The following is a 16,932-nucleotide window of genomic DNA, read 5'->3' on the forward strand; positions in this document are numbered from 1 at the left end:
TTCTCACAGGGTGGAATTGGCTAGTGATGGATCAGTTTCAATCTGGTTCATGTCCCTTTCACATGCATTCACCTATGCATCTCTGCTATCCTGTTTCAAGGCAGACATTTCCTGTAAAAATTCCACATGGGTTTAGTATTTTTGTTTAAGTATGTACAATACACAAGTGGTCTGCAGGCTGGCTTTAAGAATGGGCATGTGAGTGACTGGCACCTACGGCATGTGGCCACATCCTGTTCTGACCAGGGTGGAAAATGAGAACAGTCCATGCCATCCCTGCCAGTGGGATTTCTGGCTTCCTTTTCATTGGATGTGGCAGGAGCTGTGCTTCCTAGATACTCCAGGAGGCTGGAACCTATGAGGTTAGTCTTCAGACCACCTTGTGGAGCTTGGTAGCCTAAAGGCCATTCATATCATGACTTATTTCCACTGTCCTTCTGCCATGTACCAGCTAAATATTAAGCTTCTCATTGTCATATTATAGAACCTCTTCCCAGACGCTATAATTTGCTCCCCTCTTCTCCACACCTGCTTCTATGCTCTCAGCTGCCATTGAATTTGTTCACTGCTCACCTTTCTATACCTGCTGCCATGTTCCTCATTATTTCTGAAGCAGTTTGCATCAAGTTATGCCTGCATAGCAAATTCCTGAGCTTAGAATTCTTCAATTCTGAGTGTATGTCTAAATGTATATTTTGAACCTGGCTTTGGTGGGTGAATCCTTGGAGTTCTTGTAAAAAAAGCATAATCTGAAGTCTGCACACCCTACGTCCACATTATTTTGGAAGCATGTGTAGGAGAGAGAAACAGAAGTGACTTACGGTGGGTGTCTGCTATAGACCATGAAGCCAGACTGAAGACTTGGATGAAGCCTTACTAGAACAAATCTAGGTGTTCTTGGACTCCAGCTCCCATCAGCTCTAGCCAGCATAGCCAGTGGTGAGGGATGATGGAAGTTGTAGTCTCAGACCATCTGAGGGGGCCACAGACTCTAACCAGTGGTCCACACACAAACACACAGACAAAATAGATTGCCACAAAGTCTACACAGTAATTGTTAGAGATGATTTATGCAGATAGAGGCTTGAACCAGAATCCATTATATGCAAAACTTTGTGTTATAGGAACCCTAGGAATAAATACTGCATGTAGCACTATAGAAAACATGCGATGGTGATTCTACATTTTGGGAAACACCATAGCTCTTCCTTACTCGCTTTCTTATGACTCCATCCCATATATTTATACACACTGCAGTGTTCTTTCCACTGTTTTCAATGCCATTTCAGATTATTCAGCAGCCATTGAGTTACACAACCAGTAAAAGAAGAAGAAAAAAGACATATGTAGTTGATGACAGAAATAAAGCAATGACTAATTGGAGATGAGAGGGAGAAATAAAAGTGAATAAGTCTAGGTCTAGTTAATTGTTGATCTTTAATTCAAAATCCATATTTACTGCTATGGTTCCAGTGTATGTCTTGCTGGGTTAGGTTAAAATGATTTGGCATCATGCTGAGCTGTTCTGCAGTGCTTTGTAGTCTGCATCAAAGTGGTGGTGGTGGGGAGGGAATTATAATGAGGATTGATTTTTGTTTGATAAAGGTGTATTCTAATAGAATTTTGTAATGCAACCATCTAAGATGCCAGCTTATCTTTCTGCCTTTCTTTAAAAACAAAATAACAAAATAGGAGATTAAGATGTAGCAAATCTAGATGGTCTCCTAGTTTAGAAAATGTGTTAATGGCAATTTAAAAATAAAACATTTTTAAAAGAAATAAAATAGTAGTGCCTTAGGCTTATTCACACAAAATTAGCCTGTCATTCCTGCCTCTCATTTCACAGTTACTGCATGTGGTTTTCTGTTTTCTGTCACTTTTCTTCTACTCTGTGACCCACAATTAACCCACAAGTGGTGGCAACAGTCTCCTCCCCCTTCCAATTAATCATGTCACATGATTATATATTGCCACAGCTACAGATTGGTGTGTTTTGAGTCTGAATTTTCTACAGAAAACTGATTTTGGCTCAAAAATGTATGTACTGTGAAGTGAATAGGGTCATTTCGGGTGAATCCAGAATTTTGCTGGAACATGTCAAGACAGCCCTGAATTGCCCTGGGTCAGATTGCCCCACCCAGAGTGAAATGGGACTCTAAATATTTGGAGTTGTGGGCTGCAGGGAGAAGGAGAGGCAGGTGGCAGTCTCTGCAAAGAACAATATAGGACTGTTGCAAGAGAGACCTCAAAGAGACCCACAGTATGCTTTGGCTATGTGCCCTTGTTCCCAGTGGAGGGTTCAATCCTGATGGTTACAGAGGCCTACTTCTCTAGTTCCTCCCACAGGGAACAAGCTGGGGAAGCAGACTCCAAAAGGATTGCACTCTCCTCTGACCAACTAGCAAGTGCAAAGTATAATCCTGCTGGCTGCTGGGATACATTTCACTAGCATGTGCACACAGTAGGAAAGAAGCAACTGGCAAGATTGAACCTTCCTCTTACCAGCTGATGAGTGTATACAATCCTGCGGGCTGCAGTGCTGCCAAGAAGGGGGCAAGAGGCACACATCTCCTTCTGTCACCCCACTTCCAATTGTGGATTTAATTGGGTTTCTAAAACCCTGATTAAACATGTGGGGTGGAGGGGATGCAGTGTCTCCTTCCCCTCTCTGCAGCATGCTTAACTGTTTTTTAAACATTTAGTTGGCAGGGGTGCACAGCCCTAGTGTGTATGGGGAAGGTCACTATAACTTTTTTCTTCCTTTTGAGTCTGCCTGTTCCTTGCCTTGCTAGCAATGGTGAATGTGCTCCCACTTCTGCTCAGTGCCATTGTTTTCTTTCTTTGCATGGTTTAGCATCATAGTACTGGCAAGGATACAATGCTCTCATTCAGATTTGCCTTCAGTTATTATCCTGCAGACAAAGTCTGATCTAAATCACAAAGCCAATTCTGAGTAAAAAAACACAACATTGCTTCCTGCACTCACTCTGGATTGCCATTGAAACAAAAGCCCTGGAACAATGAGGAGAAAGAATGGGCTAGACCTGCCTTGTAACAGTGGCTGAGGGAACTGAGTCAGCCATGGATGAAAAGGCAAAACACCCAACAACTGCTGTTGTATTCAAGGCATGTTCTGGGTTAGATCCTTTGATGGGACCTCTCCTACTTTACCTAGCCTCCTCCAGCTTACTTGCTGGTAGCAGCAAGCAGCTGCGTCAATGCATGTGAGTTCACATATGTATTAGTCAAGCACTTGATATAGTCATGTGTACCATCAAATCCAGATTGTTTTTTAGCACAAGTGTAGGAAGAGGGTCCCCATGAGTGAACTGAAGGATCTGAAATTTCTAAAAAATGCACAGCATTGTGTTTGCAATCCAAAATGAATAGTGGAACATTCCTTATGCTCCTGTCCCATCTCAGAAGCAAGACCAGACAATATGAAACACAGGGGGAAACTTAGGATAAGAAGGATTCTAGAAACACCCATAAATTAAAATGCCCAGGAGGCACAAAATGGCCATTTCAAATCATAACCTGTATTTTCTGTAGCTTCTGGTCATGTTTACAATTATCTCTTTGCAGCCACTAGAAAGTGCAGGAAGAAGAAAACTCATTATGCTGAGTTAGCCATGGGAATGGAGCCCTCATTCTCCCTGTGGGGTTATAATGCCACTTGGTAAGAATGTAGGAAGAACCATGTTGGATAAGGTCAAAGGCCCATATAGTCCCAAATCCTGTCTTCATAGTGGCCAACCAGATGTCCATGGGAAATCTTAGTGCTGTGGCCATTTGACTCACCCATCATTCAGAATTCAGCCGTATATGAACTGAAGTTCAGTATAGTAACAAGCATCCATTTCATTACTGCCCCAAGAAATAGATCGTCATCTTTGGGATTTTTTTTTTTAAAAAAAACATTATTATAATCAAGTCAATATAAAGAGAAAGAGCAGACTGAAACCCAGTTAAGCCACTTGCAAATCATAATCACTTACAGGACCGTGAATCATAACCACTTACAATGCAAAGTAGAGTCAGATCTGCACTGCAAGAACAAAAACAGCTTTTGTGGATGTCACACAATGCCAATGGATAAAACAGTCGAAATATGCATCGGGACAGATTTCACACTTACTATGTATTTGAAGCCATCCTCCTACTCATTATATTATGTGATGAAATGAAAGAGTTGTGTTTCTGCATCTGATTGTGTTGCATGTGCTCTGTGCGATAGCAGAATCCAATAGAAGGTGACATGTTCCTTAATGATGCAAAAATCCATAGAAGAGAGTACTTGGGTGATGTAAATCACCATAATGTGGAGAGACATTTCTTAGAAGATGTGTGGCATAGAGTAGTTCTAAATATGTAACTGGAGGTCCACTGTTGTCAGTTACTCAAGCTTTTATAATTTCATCACAGATAGTTACACTAATGTCAGTTTTGCTGAATTCTCTGAAATAAGTTCATACTTGATCCACGGTGTAAGGAAGAACCATAAGGAATAAGCTGTGACAAAGTAGACATTGAACTGGTTTTAAGTGGAGAACAATTCTGGTGGAGCACAATGCCCAATAACAATAGCATCTTGAAGGTACAACTAAATAAGGAAAAGGATAGCCTGTTGCAGCCAGTTGTGTTTTTGCTTTTTAATGTTCTCATTAGGGCTGTGCACTGGATTTGGCTGAGGCCTGAGCTGAACTATTCTTATTTGGAGAGACTTGGGGATTGGAGAAGTCATGTTCAGACAGGTACAGATCACTACAGGCTGGATTGGATTGCCCAGGGGGTGGGGCATCAGGCAGGAAAGAGAGGCAGGCAAAATGGGAAAACCCAATTAAGGAGCTGAAACATACCTGTGATTGCTGGCTGCATCTTTCAGAAAAAGGTATGCCCAACTTTCTGCCTAACTGACAGCCTCCTTCCTGCCTGATACCTTCTTCCCCTTGTTGTCTCTGCACAACAGCAATTGAGAGGAGGGAGCAATCCTTCACTGTGTGGCTAATGTGATGCTCTGCAAAGAGCTTTAATTCCAGGAGGGGTGATGGGGAATATTCCTGCTCTTGGTTGGGGTGTGTGTGAAGGACAAGCAAAGTCTCCTACTCTCACCTCTCTAATTATTTGTTACTGGCCACCAAAGCCCCCTGATCTTCTGATTTGAACAAAAAACATGAACCAGTAAGCTATGGATTAGTTGTTTGCTCTGGAGCTGTCTCTTTTGTGGGGTGTTGTTAACCTGCTTTTTTGTCTGTCATTTTGTTTGTGGTGTGCATGAGAAGATTTTTGTCTGTTTTTGTAGGGAGGGGGCTGAGTTTTTCTAGGAAATCTGTGTTTTGTGGATGAAAAATTTCATAGATACTCAAAAGTGCTGCCAAGCTCCAAAAGGTTACAGGCCCTTGCCAAATATTGGAACTGGATAATGTTGATAGTCTGGATTTATCATGTGACTGATCTTAGAAGTTCTGACTAGCAGGACAGATTAACTGTATCAGCAACTCTGTGCAATCCCTCCATTGTTGATACCTGCTATAAGGGCAACATCGCTAAGAACATTTGCTTGGGAAAGAAAAAGAAGATTATTATTTTTAACAACCGTGGTGGAATCTAACTGGTATGGAAGGTTATCAAAATTCATAAGATGTAGAACATGACACATTCACAATAAATTATAATGAACCAAGATAGTATGTTATGTATGTTTATTGGTTCCAGGCAGAATAGAAGCATGCATTTATGGCTGGATTGTGAACTAATATGACCCCCCAGAGCCTTGGAACTAAGAACAATGAACTTTCATAACTACAGGGTTTCCTTAGAAATAATTTAAGGAGTCCCACATGAGACATATTTTTGATTTTTTTTAAAAAAAATCCCAACACTTTACAGATAAGATTTTGTTCACAAGAACAGCTGACTGCTGTGTAAAGCTCAAGTATATTAAAATAAGCTTATGCCTCACAGACAATATCTCAGCCTTGTGTTAAGTCAATTGGAATAACTACATTCGCTGCTTATGTACTCCCAGTCACTGATCTGGATTGGGACACACGCGCAGGCGTGCGCACACCCACCCACCCTTTCTCATAAGCATTCACTGTGAAATAAGGCACCCTTTTGCCTTGATTTAACCACCCCATTTGCAAACATTGCAAAAATAATCAAAATCCAAGCCATAACACACCTTCATTAACTGATCTTGCATTTGTGCACTTACAGCTGATTCTTAAATGTTTACCCTAGAAGTAAAACACACTGCATTCAATAGACCTGACTTCCTTACAAGTCTCCTTTTCATGACTAAGAGTGCAAAGGATTCAATGCCCCGTGAAGGAAGGACACCTACAGAGCACCTGCAGTCTTAGAAATGCAATGAAACTTACGATAGACAAGCATCAGGACCCTGGACAGGGTCCTTTGCAAACTCTAGACAAGCTCAATAGCAAACAAGAAGCAATGCCAGATTTCTGAATTTATCTCCAGTCTTGTTAAAATTTTACAAATTGCCACAGTGTGAAACAGTTCAGATTGAGACTGTGAGGCATATAATGGAGTAGTTACCACTTTCCACTGTACTGTTTCCCTATATGTTAATTGTATGGATATATATATATATCAGCCCCAAAAGGGTTGGGTTAGGGTGTTGTTAATTGTTATTGCCAAAATGGTTAACCCCTCACTCACTTGCCATATTCCTGATCCAAATTCCCACCATCACCTACCTGCTGTTTTCAGAAGATTAAAGAGAGAGAGGAATCATTCACACATTGTCATGATTATGACCTCAGGCTAACTCAGGGGTAAATGAGTGTTTTTGCCTGGCTAGAATATGTCAGTGGATAGCACAGTTGGTAGAGTTCAGCTGATAGAGCATGAGACTCTTAATCTCACGGTCATGGATTTGAGCCCCACATTGGACAAAAGATTCCTGCATTGCAGGGGATGGACTAGATGATCATTGTGGTCCCTTCCTACTATACAGTTCTATAATTCTAAGCTCTGATAATTTCTCTTGACTGCAGGATGAAGGAGAGAAAGAGACAAGCAAATGCTTGTACTAACGAGCCTACTTTATAAAATGTAAAAATTACATTCATTGCTCCACCCTCTGCTGCCCTTGGCCCCACCCACCAATGGCACACAGCCTTTGGAAAGCTGTTCATAAGGGAATGTGGCCCTTGTGGTGAAAAAGTTTTGCCAGCCTTGCGCTAACCAATAAGGCCTAAACTATGGAGCAGGTAGCCTTCAGTGTTGCTTCTGTGATGATTTGAAACTTACTGAGGGCAAAATAAAAATACTAGGATCTGCTGTCCTTTCTTGCTTTCCAACCCTTCCTACTCACCACTGCCCAGCCCTTTGCTACCCACTTCCTGCCAATGTGGCCAGCCCCATCTCTTTACACCTCACCCAACCCCATACCCTCACAAAATGCTCCACCTCTCTCCTCACAGTTCACTCCGCTCCTCTACTTACAGCTTACCCAAATGCTAGCTCCCTTTCCAAAATGGGTAGGAGGTGCTTCAGAGAGTGGTTTGCCAACACACCTCCTACCCTTCCTTAGACACTGCTGCAGTGATGTTTAGCAGAGGAGGAAGTAGTTCAGAGAAAGGTCTCAAAGTTAGTTCCAAATTTACAATAGATGCTGATGTCCACGCTTTTAAAGCACAAGTCAAAAACAGAAAGGATGAGGGAGAAAGGTCACCCCGGGAGGTTTATGGGTGCCAAATCCCTGGCCCAAAATAAACCAGGTGTTGATCTGCCACAGGCACACACCTGATGGATGCCTTGGATCAGCCTTCACCAACTTGGTGCCCTCCAGATGTTTTGGACTGTAACTGCCAGTCTGGGGCCATTGTGAGGACAGAATGCTGGACTAGACAAGAACTTTGTTTGCAGGTAATAGGGTCTTCTTAGGTTGTCATTTACTTAAAATGTGACTGACCTTTGTCATTAAATTCCTTGATCTAAATCTTTTCCTTTTTCAAAACAATGGGTTACATGCATGTGATTTACAATGCCTCTTTTGATTGCATTAAGAAAATGCCCACTTAAACAATTTAAGACCTCTGTGTTACATGTGGATTCTTGTATGAATTGTTACTACATCATTCAATTGCTCACACACTTTCTTATAAATGATTTCAGGGTTTGTCAATTAGTGCCATATTTATTTATGCTTCATCCTTAAAAATGCATAACAAAGAATAAATTACAGAGTAAACTGATGTTCTGTTTTGTGGTCCATAATATGTTAGTTTTCTGCAGTAAGCACCAAAGAAAAGGCATAATGGCCACAGAGTACAAAGTAGAGGGAGGGAGAACTATGAAGAAATCAATTGTATTTTAAGGCTCCAAATGGCCTTGCAGGGTGTAATTTTTTTGAGTTATCCCAAAGGGCAAATTACCTTCAAGGAGATTTACAAAAAAGGAGTGTGTCAGGCTTGCTTTGACCTTTTCTGACAGTATGAAAAGTTGCATCTAGTTGTTTTCTCTTTGCTTCCCAACACATATTTATTTATTTATTATATCTTATTCACCCTTCACTATAAAGGTCCCAGGGCAGCTTAGAACAATATAAAATTCACTTATAGAAACAAAGGATGCATTTAAAATTATTGTTATTAAAATATATTGGGGGGGAAATACAAACTGAACATTCCCCCTCTTTCCCCCAATTCAAAGGATGTAAACAACAACAATAAAGTTTATACAAGCACTGAAGTGAAGAGAACCTGAAAGTTACTAATATCAATACAAAGGATAATGTTAACACAAAGCTATACAGTGGAACCTCAGGTTAAGTACTTAATTCATTCCATAGGTCCGTTCTTAACCTGAAACTGTTCTTAACCTGAAGCACCACTTTAGCTAATGGGGCCTCCTGCTGCCGCCGCGCTGCCGGAGCACAATTTCTGTTCTCATCCTGAAGCAAAGTTCTTAACCCGAGGTACTATCTCTGGGTTAGTGGAGTCTGTAACCTGAAGCGTATGTAACCTGACGCATATGTAAGCCAAGGTACACTGTATTATGGAATGCAGATGGTACACTTTGTCCAGTAGTGTCTTGGTTTGTGTGCTGGCCTGCAAGCCACTATAAAAGTTTATTAAGATTTTTTACTTTCTAGTTTTTCAGAAAGTGTCATGCCCTGATCGTGTACATTTAGAACAGTTATAATTATAAACAGTAGAACAATTAAAATTGTTCCAACTCAAACAGAAGAGCATATGCTCATCAAAAAAAAATTCATGAAGCAGATGTATGTAAATCTGTTTCTTGTTTGTGCCATTCTTCAAACCCCAGCCCAAAAGTTCACCCATCCTGTTTCCACAGTAAAGTGTTAGAATTTTTCGTTTAAATATTCCACATAGAGATGTATATTGAAATGCGTATTATAAATGCATTTTCTTTCAAAACATGCATTTCAAATGTATTTTAATTATTTTTCAAGCCAAGAACTCAGGCCCAGTGTCAGTGTTCAGTCAGGTTGGGCAGTGGCCAATGGACCCAAGGGATTTGATAGACCTCTTACTGAACTGACTTCTTACTAATTTCCTCCTTGCTAGGTCCCTAGGTGCTTTTGAGGGAGCCAAGCTCATCCCTCATCTACACTGAATGCCCACCATCTTAAGTTACGCAAAATATAATGTCTTGGCTGGTAGGTTTGTTGACATACATAGACAGCACATGGATATTATCTGAGAGTTAGAACCCTCTAACTCTAGGACCCTCGTACCTACAGGACCGCCTCTCCTGGTATGCCCCACTGAGGACCTTATGGCCTGCAAATAATAACATCAGGGAGATTAGGCTTGCCTCGCCTGGTGGAATGCTCTGCCACAAGAGATCAGGGCCCTGCAGAATTTGACATCTTTATGCAAGGCCTGCAAGACGAAGTTGTTTCGCCAGGCCTTTGGTCAGGGCTCAGCCTGACTCCCCTTCTCTTTCTGTATAAGAACTAGTATGAAAGAGGCCTCCCAGCATTCTCACAAGCCCATATAAGAACAGAGTAAACAGTTGGGCCTGATGAGCATTTACTGTTCCCAACCCTAATCCTGCAGAAAGCCATCTAATTAGATTTTTATTTGATCCTGACTTGTTTTTAGGAGGTAATTTAATTATTGTTTGATTTTATACCAATGTTATATATTTGATGTTAGCAGCCCTGAGCCCGATTTCGGTCGGGGAGGGCGGGATACAAATAAACTTGTTTTTTAAAAATTATTATTATTATTATTATTATTATTATTATTATTATTATTATTATTATCTCTTCCATGTTTGTGTGCACATGCACATGTATGCATGTATAGGGATACCAGCAGGTTGTGAATTATAATTCCAAGATAAAATGTTAATCAGTGGGGCCTCTAACTAAATCCCATAGCAGCACACTTAAATGATCCTAAATGGCTGGATCCTTGATGTCTTGCTTTCCAGTTAGGAACATGGAAGCTGTTTTGGATTGAGAAAGATCATCTATCCATCTTGCTAAGTGTCACCTGCAGTGGCTTTCTGGGATTTTAGATGGGGGACAGTCCCAGCCCTACGTGGAGATGTTGGCAATCTACTGCATGCAAAGCAGATACTGTGCAACTAAGACCCTTCCCTTAGGAAAGGTTCCCATGTATCTCCCAAAATTAAAGCAAGGCTGGGAAAATTATGAACCAGTTCTGAGTGTTGTGCTCACTGATTCAGTAATGGGCACAAGATTGTTGCCTGCAGATTTCTGAGTCCATTATTCCTTCTAGGATGTAATTCTCTCCCTCTGTCATTTTAGATATGGATCACACTCACTTGTTTCTTACATTCCTCATTCAGAAATGGAAACACTCTCAGCTACTCCAACTTTCTTCTAACCCATTAGAAGAAGAGAAGGAGAAGGAGAAAGCACTTCCAGAAAATCTCCCTTCTCAGAGCAGTTTCTATAGCTAGAATGGAGCATAACTGATTAGTAAGCAGACTGTCAGCTCCTGGATAATGGACCCTCTTTTTTTTTTTACATTTGTAAGCTGCGCATGCTAAACTCATTTTCCTAAAAAAAATATTCATTCTAAGCACACAAACTTTGTAATCATTCACAGGTTCATAGCTGACCATAATCTATGCAAATAGTTACCACAATTACGCTATAACATGACACCAACACATTCTGCCCCTGAAGGAGTAAAATGAAAATAAAAATGAAGACTACAGCTCCCATTGCCCCTATTTAAGACTCTCTGACTCATCAGGTATGCATGGATTTTGTCTGATTGGTTTCAGTGATAAGTAGTCCTGAAACTGATAATTTCACCTCTTAGCCATGGCTGAAACAAGTGAATTACCAAGAAGCATGCATAATTAGACCGTCTGTAGATGTGCTCAGGAGCCAGAGGTTAGCCATGCTTTGCTGGCTTCCAGATCATTACTAAAAGTCAGAGAGAGATGTCATTAGAATGAGCAATTTGATTCTTTCCCTAAGTAATGAGAAATCTGAGATGTAATGTAAAATACTCTGTTGGAACCCAATTTAAGCCAGTTAAGGGTGACTTCCTAGGATTTGAATTAGGAATGTGCAAAAACAACCCCAAGACATTTTTGCAAGCTTTATGAAAGCTCTATTAAAGGATGCTTCTGAAATTCCCCTCATGGAATTTTCCCCAAGATTTTAGCATCTCCTTACTTTTTATATTACTGAGTTTTTGAAACAAAAACGAAAAACATATAATTCTATTATTATGAACCAAAAGTGTAAAAGCACCCATATAACAACCAGCTAACTAGAAGTTAAGCATAATTAAGGAAACATTTTGATCAGAGAATATGTATTCTGAAAGACCACAATCAGATTCTAATTATAAAATTGTACTGTTTATTTATTTATCATATTTCATGTAAGATTCATATCTTAGGAAACCTCTCAGAGTGTTACACTCACGCAATTGGACACACACACAAACAATTTATATACATCTTTAAAGCAATTTCACATATAAAAACAATTTCAAATCCAGTATAGCTACAGACTAAACTTAAAATAGCAATCTAAAAGGTTTGTTGAAAAATAGGTGTCTGCAGAAGGTGCAGAATGTACAGAAAAGATGGTGCCCATCTGATATGTCACGGGAGGGAGTTCCAAAGTGTAAAACAGGTGTGGGATATCTTTGGCCCTCCAGATATTGCTAAACTACAACTCCCATAATCCTGGGCTATTGACCATGCTTGCTGCGGCTTATGACAGTTGTAGTTCAGTAACATCTGGAGGGCCAAAGGTTCCCCAATACCTGCTCTAAAGACCATATTCTTCTTATTATTATTCAGCTATACATAGTTTCTCTGCTGACCTCTGTTTGCTAGCCACTTTAGTTATTCTGTTGATTATTGAATTTGTTGTATGCACTTAGTGATCTTTTATTACAATACCTTTTAGGGCACTGCTCTTCAACCTTGGATCTTCAGATGTGACAGGACTACATCTCCCATCATCCTTGACCATTGGGCTGGATGATGTGCATTCCAAATGTATGGACCCAAGCTTGAAGAACACTTTATTAGGGCCAAAGTATATATGAAGTGACATTACTCAATGGCAGGTGCAGTGTGTCCAGTAGAGTCTTGGTTCATGTGCTGGATAAATGGCATAATATATTATTATTATTTTACCATCTACCTTTGTATTGATATCAGAAACTTTTGGAATTTCTCCACTTCAGGGTGTATACAAACTAATTATTTAGATATGAACTGTGTTTTAGGGTTGGGTAAAAAGGGGTGAAGTGTTCAGTTTGTCATTTTTTGCTTTTCAATATATAACTTCCCCTCTTTTAAGAATATATGAAGTTAAATGCAATTAACGTGTAGGGTGCAGGTGTTTAAAAATGCAAATAGAGTTAGGTATGTCAGATTTTCTAATTATAGGATCACTGCAGGGAGGGAGGGAGAACTTAATTGGTTCCTGCACTGCTGTGGACCTGATTAAAAACCCTTCTCAGAAACAGCTATTAGCATTGGGAGGAAGCTCCAGAGCCCGACTCTAGGGCCATAAGAAGCTCTGCTTTTCCAATCAGGCAAAGACAGAAGACCTGCTTCTACCAGACCTGGCCAATCCAGAGGCATCATATTGTCTACAAAGCACAGAGACTGACATATCACACCTTTATCTACCCTCCCTTGTCACTGAAGAAGACTCTAAGGCTTGGCCACCTATTGTCCACAGTAAATAGGCTAGATGACAACCTTTGGATTAAGCCCTGATATTCCTGGCATAGATAAACCATAGAAATGTACCAAACCCAGTAAAATGTTGTAAGAGGGTGTTACAGGAATGGACAGCAATCCCATAAATATACGTGTCAAATGCATAGGAACATAGAAATATGCCTTTTATTGAGTCAGGTCATTGATCTACTGAGATACTTACTGTCTACACTGACTGGCATTTGCTCTCCAGGATTTCAGATGGGCTTCTCTCCCAGAACAGGAGGAAAAGAGACTGTTGCCCAATTTAATATCCAATTATTTGTTTGTTCTTATTCACCTCTCTTCTTCTCTCTTTCTTCCAGGTTTGTATCATTTCTCAGTATTGGAAGACATTAGTATTGGTGAACCAATAGGAAGGGTGAAAGCAAATGACCTGGATATTGGTGAAAATGCTAAGTCATCCTATGACGTTATTGAAGGAGATGGAGTGGATATATTTGAAATCACTTCGGACTCCCAGACTCAAGAAGGCATTATTAGATTGAGAAAGGTAAATGGCAACTGAAAGACTGAGTTTGTGGATTTTGGCATTGAACAAATGAGTTCTAACATATTGTGCTGAGAAAGTATGGAAGGCATTGGTTAGGATGGAAGTATCCCATGTCCTGTTTCCCAGTACCTCATATATAGGAGCACAAGAAGTTGACTTATACCGAGTCAATCCATTGGTTCATCTAACTCAATACTATCTACACTGACTGGCAGGGGCTCTCTTGGATTTCATACTCTTACTATCAGAAGGTTCTTCCTAATGTTTATGCTATCCCACATGGTCTTTCAGATATCTGCAAGAAAGAGAATAGTTTTCATTTCTTTTAACTGTTAACACTGCACGACCTCTGATCTGTATTCCTTCTCTTTCTCATCCTTATTCACCTTAGCTGGAGCACAGGTGGAAAAGAGCACAGGTGTAGCTTAGTGGCTAAATAATGTGGAGATTTTCAGAAGTCATTTTTTGCTCCACCATACTCCATTGAAGACCTCAGAAATGCTTCAGGCTTCCTTGGGCCGAAACATGCTTCTCTTATAAACACTATCTGGGTTGATACTGGGGGTGTGGGACCATTTTCAATCTAAGAGCTGCATTTCTTCATGGACAACCATTCAAGGGCTGCATTCCAGTCGTGAGTGAGGTCAGAGGCTAAAGGGGGCAGAGAAACAGATGTGACCCTTACTGCTGTACAATTGCCTAAACCACTGAGCCCTTGAGCTTGCCGATTGGAAGGTCGGCAGTTCGAATCCACATGACGGGGTGAGCTCCCGTTGCTCTTTCCCAGCTTCTGCCAACCTAGCAGTTCAAAAGCACAACAGTATGAGTAAATAAGTAGGCACTGCTGTGGCAGGAAAGTAAACAGTGTTTCTGTGCGCTCTGGATTCCGTCATGGTGTTCCGTTGCGCCAGAAGCGGTTTAGTCATGCTGGCCACATGACGCCAGAAGTTGTCTGTGGACAAACGCTGGCTGCCTTGGACTGAAGCGAGATGAGCACCACACCCCATAGTCACCTTTGACTGGAATTAACCATCCAGCAGTCCTTCACCTTATCTTTACCTTACAATTGCCTACATTCTACCTTTGCCTAAGTCAGAAGTTTCTGTATGTACACACATGCACACACACACACACACACACACACACACATATGCAGACATACTGTATATCTATATGCTCCCCAGAGGTAATCACGGCACAAGCTCCTATTTTAACCAGGCAAAAGCACTCATGAAAGGGGCAGAGTGGAACCAGTAAGGGATGTGGCATGGGGAAATGGGTGTGGTCTTAGAGAGTCCTCATAGCCACATAGAGTCTGAAGTGCCACAGTGCCATAGTCACCAGCTACCTCATGCCATAGCATTTACATGTTTGTCATTTGATTTTAATTTCAAAATAAAAATAGCACAGAGAGAGAGAGAGAGAGAGAGAGAGAGAGAAAGCAGAATGGATTTTGAATTTGTTGTTCAGAGAACTAGGTTGACAAATGCTCTGGGCTAGTATCATTTTGCCAGCTGAATTTGAAATGGCTAAAATGATACAGGATGCGTGATTGGCAAATTGTGAATATGCTGATTTACAGCCACCTATTCATAGGTACAAAAGCTTAGTAATTTCTGAGTCGACAGAGAAGCGAGTGCTTGTCATGTTTACTAAAAATGGCAAAGTTCCATTAGAGCGAGATTCGTGTCTGAAAAAAATCAACACAATTTTTGAAAGTAAGAATATATATTTAAGCTTCCAGAGACTTCCTGAAAGAGTTCGGTGATTTCTATTTGTGCTCTTTGTATTTGCATTGCAGATTTCAGCGACTGTGTCATTTTCTCTCCATCTCTTTGTTCCTTTCTATGGGACATTGTAATGCAAATTTACATATCTTTCCAAAGCCTGACAAATTTGCAACTTTGAAATTTTAATCATTGTGAAGCATCAGTAGGTTAGACTTTGAACCCACACGTGTAGATGCTCTTGAACTTTTACAGATATGATTCCTGGGTGATCATAAAGTTGGTGATTTAAGATCTTTTTTAAAAAAAAAAACCTCAAACCCTCATTTTATATAGTTTGGATTTTTTGGGGGCGGGAGGACTTACCTGCCAGTTTTGCTTTTTTAATTTTTATTGAGTCTTTTCATACTGCATTGAAATAAAAAACAAACTAATCTAAACAAACATTAAAATATAGAAAAGAGACAGAAAAATACAAAGTCCCATCTCACAAATAGAGAGGTCTCTCACAAAATCTTCTCTATTTGGCCCTTGACTATTCCCAGGTACACACCCTTTTTGCCCAGGCCATATCCCTCAACAGTCTTGCTCTGTGCCCTCCTTGAGTGTAATTTGCTTGGATGAAATGTGACCCTGAACTTTGATATTGACTCTTGCTTAAACCTCAAGGTTAAAGAGGGATGTGTGAGAAGTAACATTCATTGTACAGCACACCTTTGCCTCTAGCCCCACTCATTACTGGCATGTGGGCTCCAGAGGTTGCCTAGAAGCATGCGTGCCGCCGTGCCGCCTTGCCCCCGTGACATCAGCACACTGTGTGTGTGTGCAACATCAGCGCCACCCATGGTGTGTGCTAGTGATGCCAGCACACTGTAGGATAGGCACGCATGCCACAGTCATGCCGTGGGGTGTGCTGACATCAAGTACATACGCCACAGGGCGTGCAGACGCTCTGTAGTGTGCGTGCATGACACAGAGCATGTCCTGTGGCTTTGCGCATGGCTGCCATAGAACTTTGAGGGGCCCAGCCCCTTCATTTAAAATAGGGGAGGTTGTCCCCTCCCCTACTTGGTGCCCCTGCCTAGAAGTGAATGAGGCCCCTGAGCTGAAAATCCTTAGTTAGATTGAACAATACGTCTCATTTCCAACTGAGCTTTCTCAATTGGAAAGTGAGCTTTATCTGACCACAACACTTTAGGTCATCATTTTAAATGTGTGGGGTTTTTTTTAGTATTTGGAATGGTTGATGCTATTGTATTCACTTATTTTGTCATGGAATACTCAAGAGAGTATGTTACTATGAGAAGTGGCCTATCAATATTTCAAATCAAGTTGTGTTTGTGTCCTTTTGAATGCTTTTGGTAAAGGCCATAGTTCAGTGGTAGAGCACATATTTGCCATGTAGAAAGACCCAGAATCAGTCACCAACGTCTCTTGGTATAGCTGCGAAAAAACCTCATCTGAAATATTGGAGAG

General features: G+C 40.8%; 1 protein-coding gene across 5 annotated transcripts in view; it reads left to right on the forward strand.

Moving 5' to 3' along the window:
- The window catches only part of CDH8 (cadherin 8), a 231,140-nt gene that overhangs the window by 137,895 nt on the left and 76,313 nt on the right, over window positions 1-16,932 (forward strand). For all 5 annotated transcript variants that reach the window (XM_028739646.2, XM_077931723.1, XM_077931724.1 and 2 more), the window contains one exon: window positions 13,542-13,729. In XM_028739646.2, the coding sequence (XP_028595479.2) occupies window positions 13,542-13,729 (188 nt within the window). The remainder of the gene's footprint in view (window positions 1-13,541; window positions 13,730-16,932) is intronic.

This window comes from Podarcis muralis, chromosome 7 (assembly GCF_964188315.1).
Source record: "Podarcis muralis chromosome 7, rPodMur119.hap1.1, whole genome shotgun sequence".
NCBI classification, from domain to species: Eukaryota; Metazoa; Chordata; class Lepidosauria; order Squamata; family Lacertidae; genus Podarcis; species Podarcis muralis.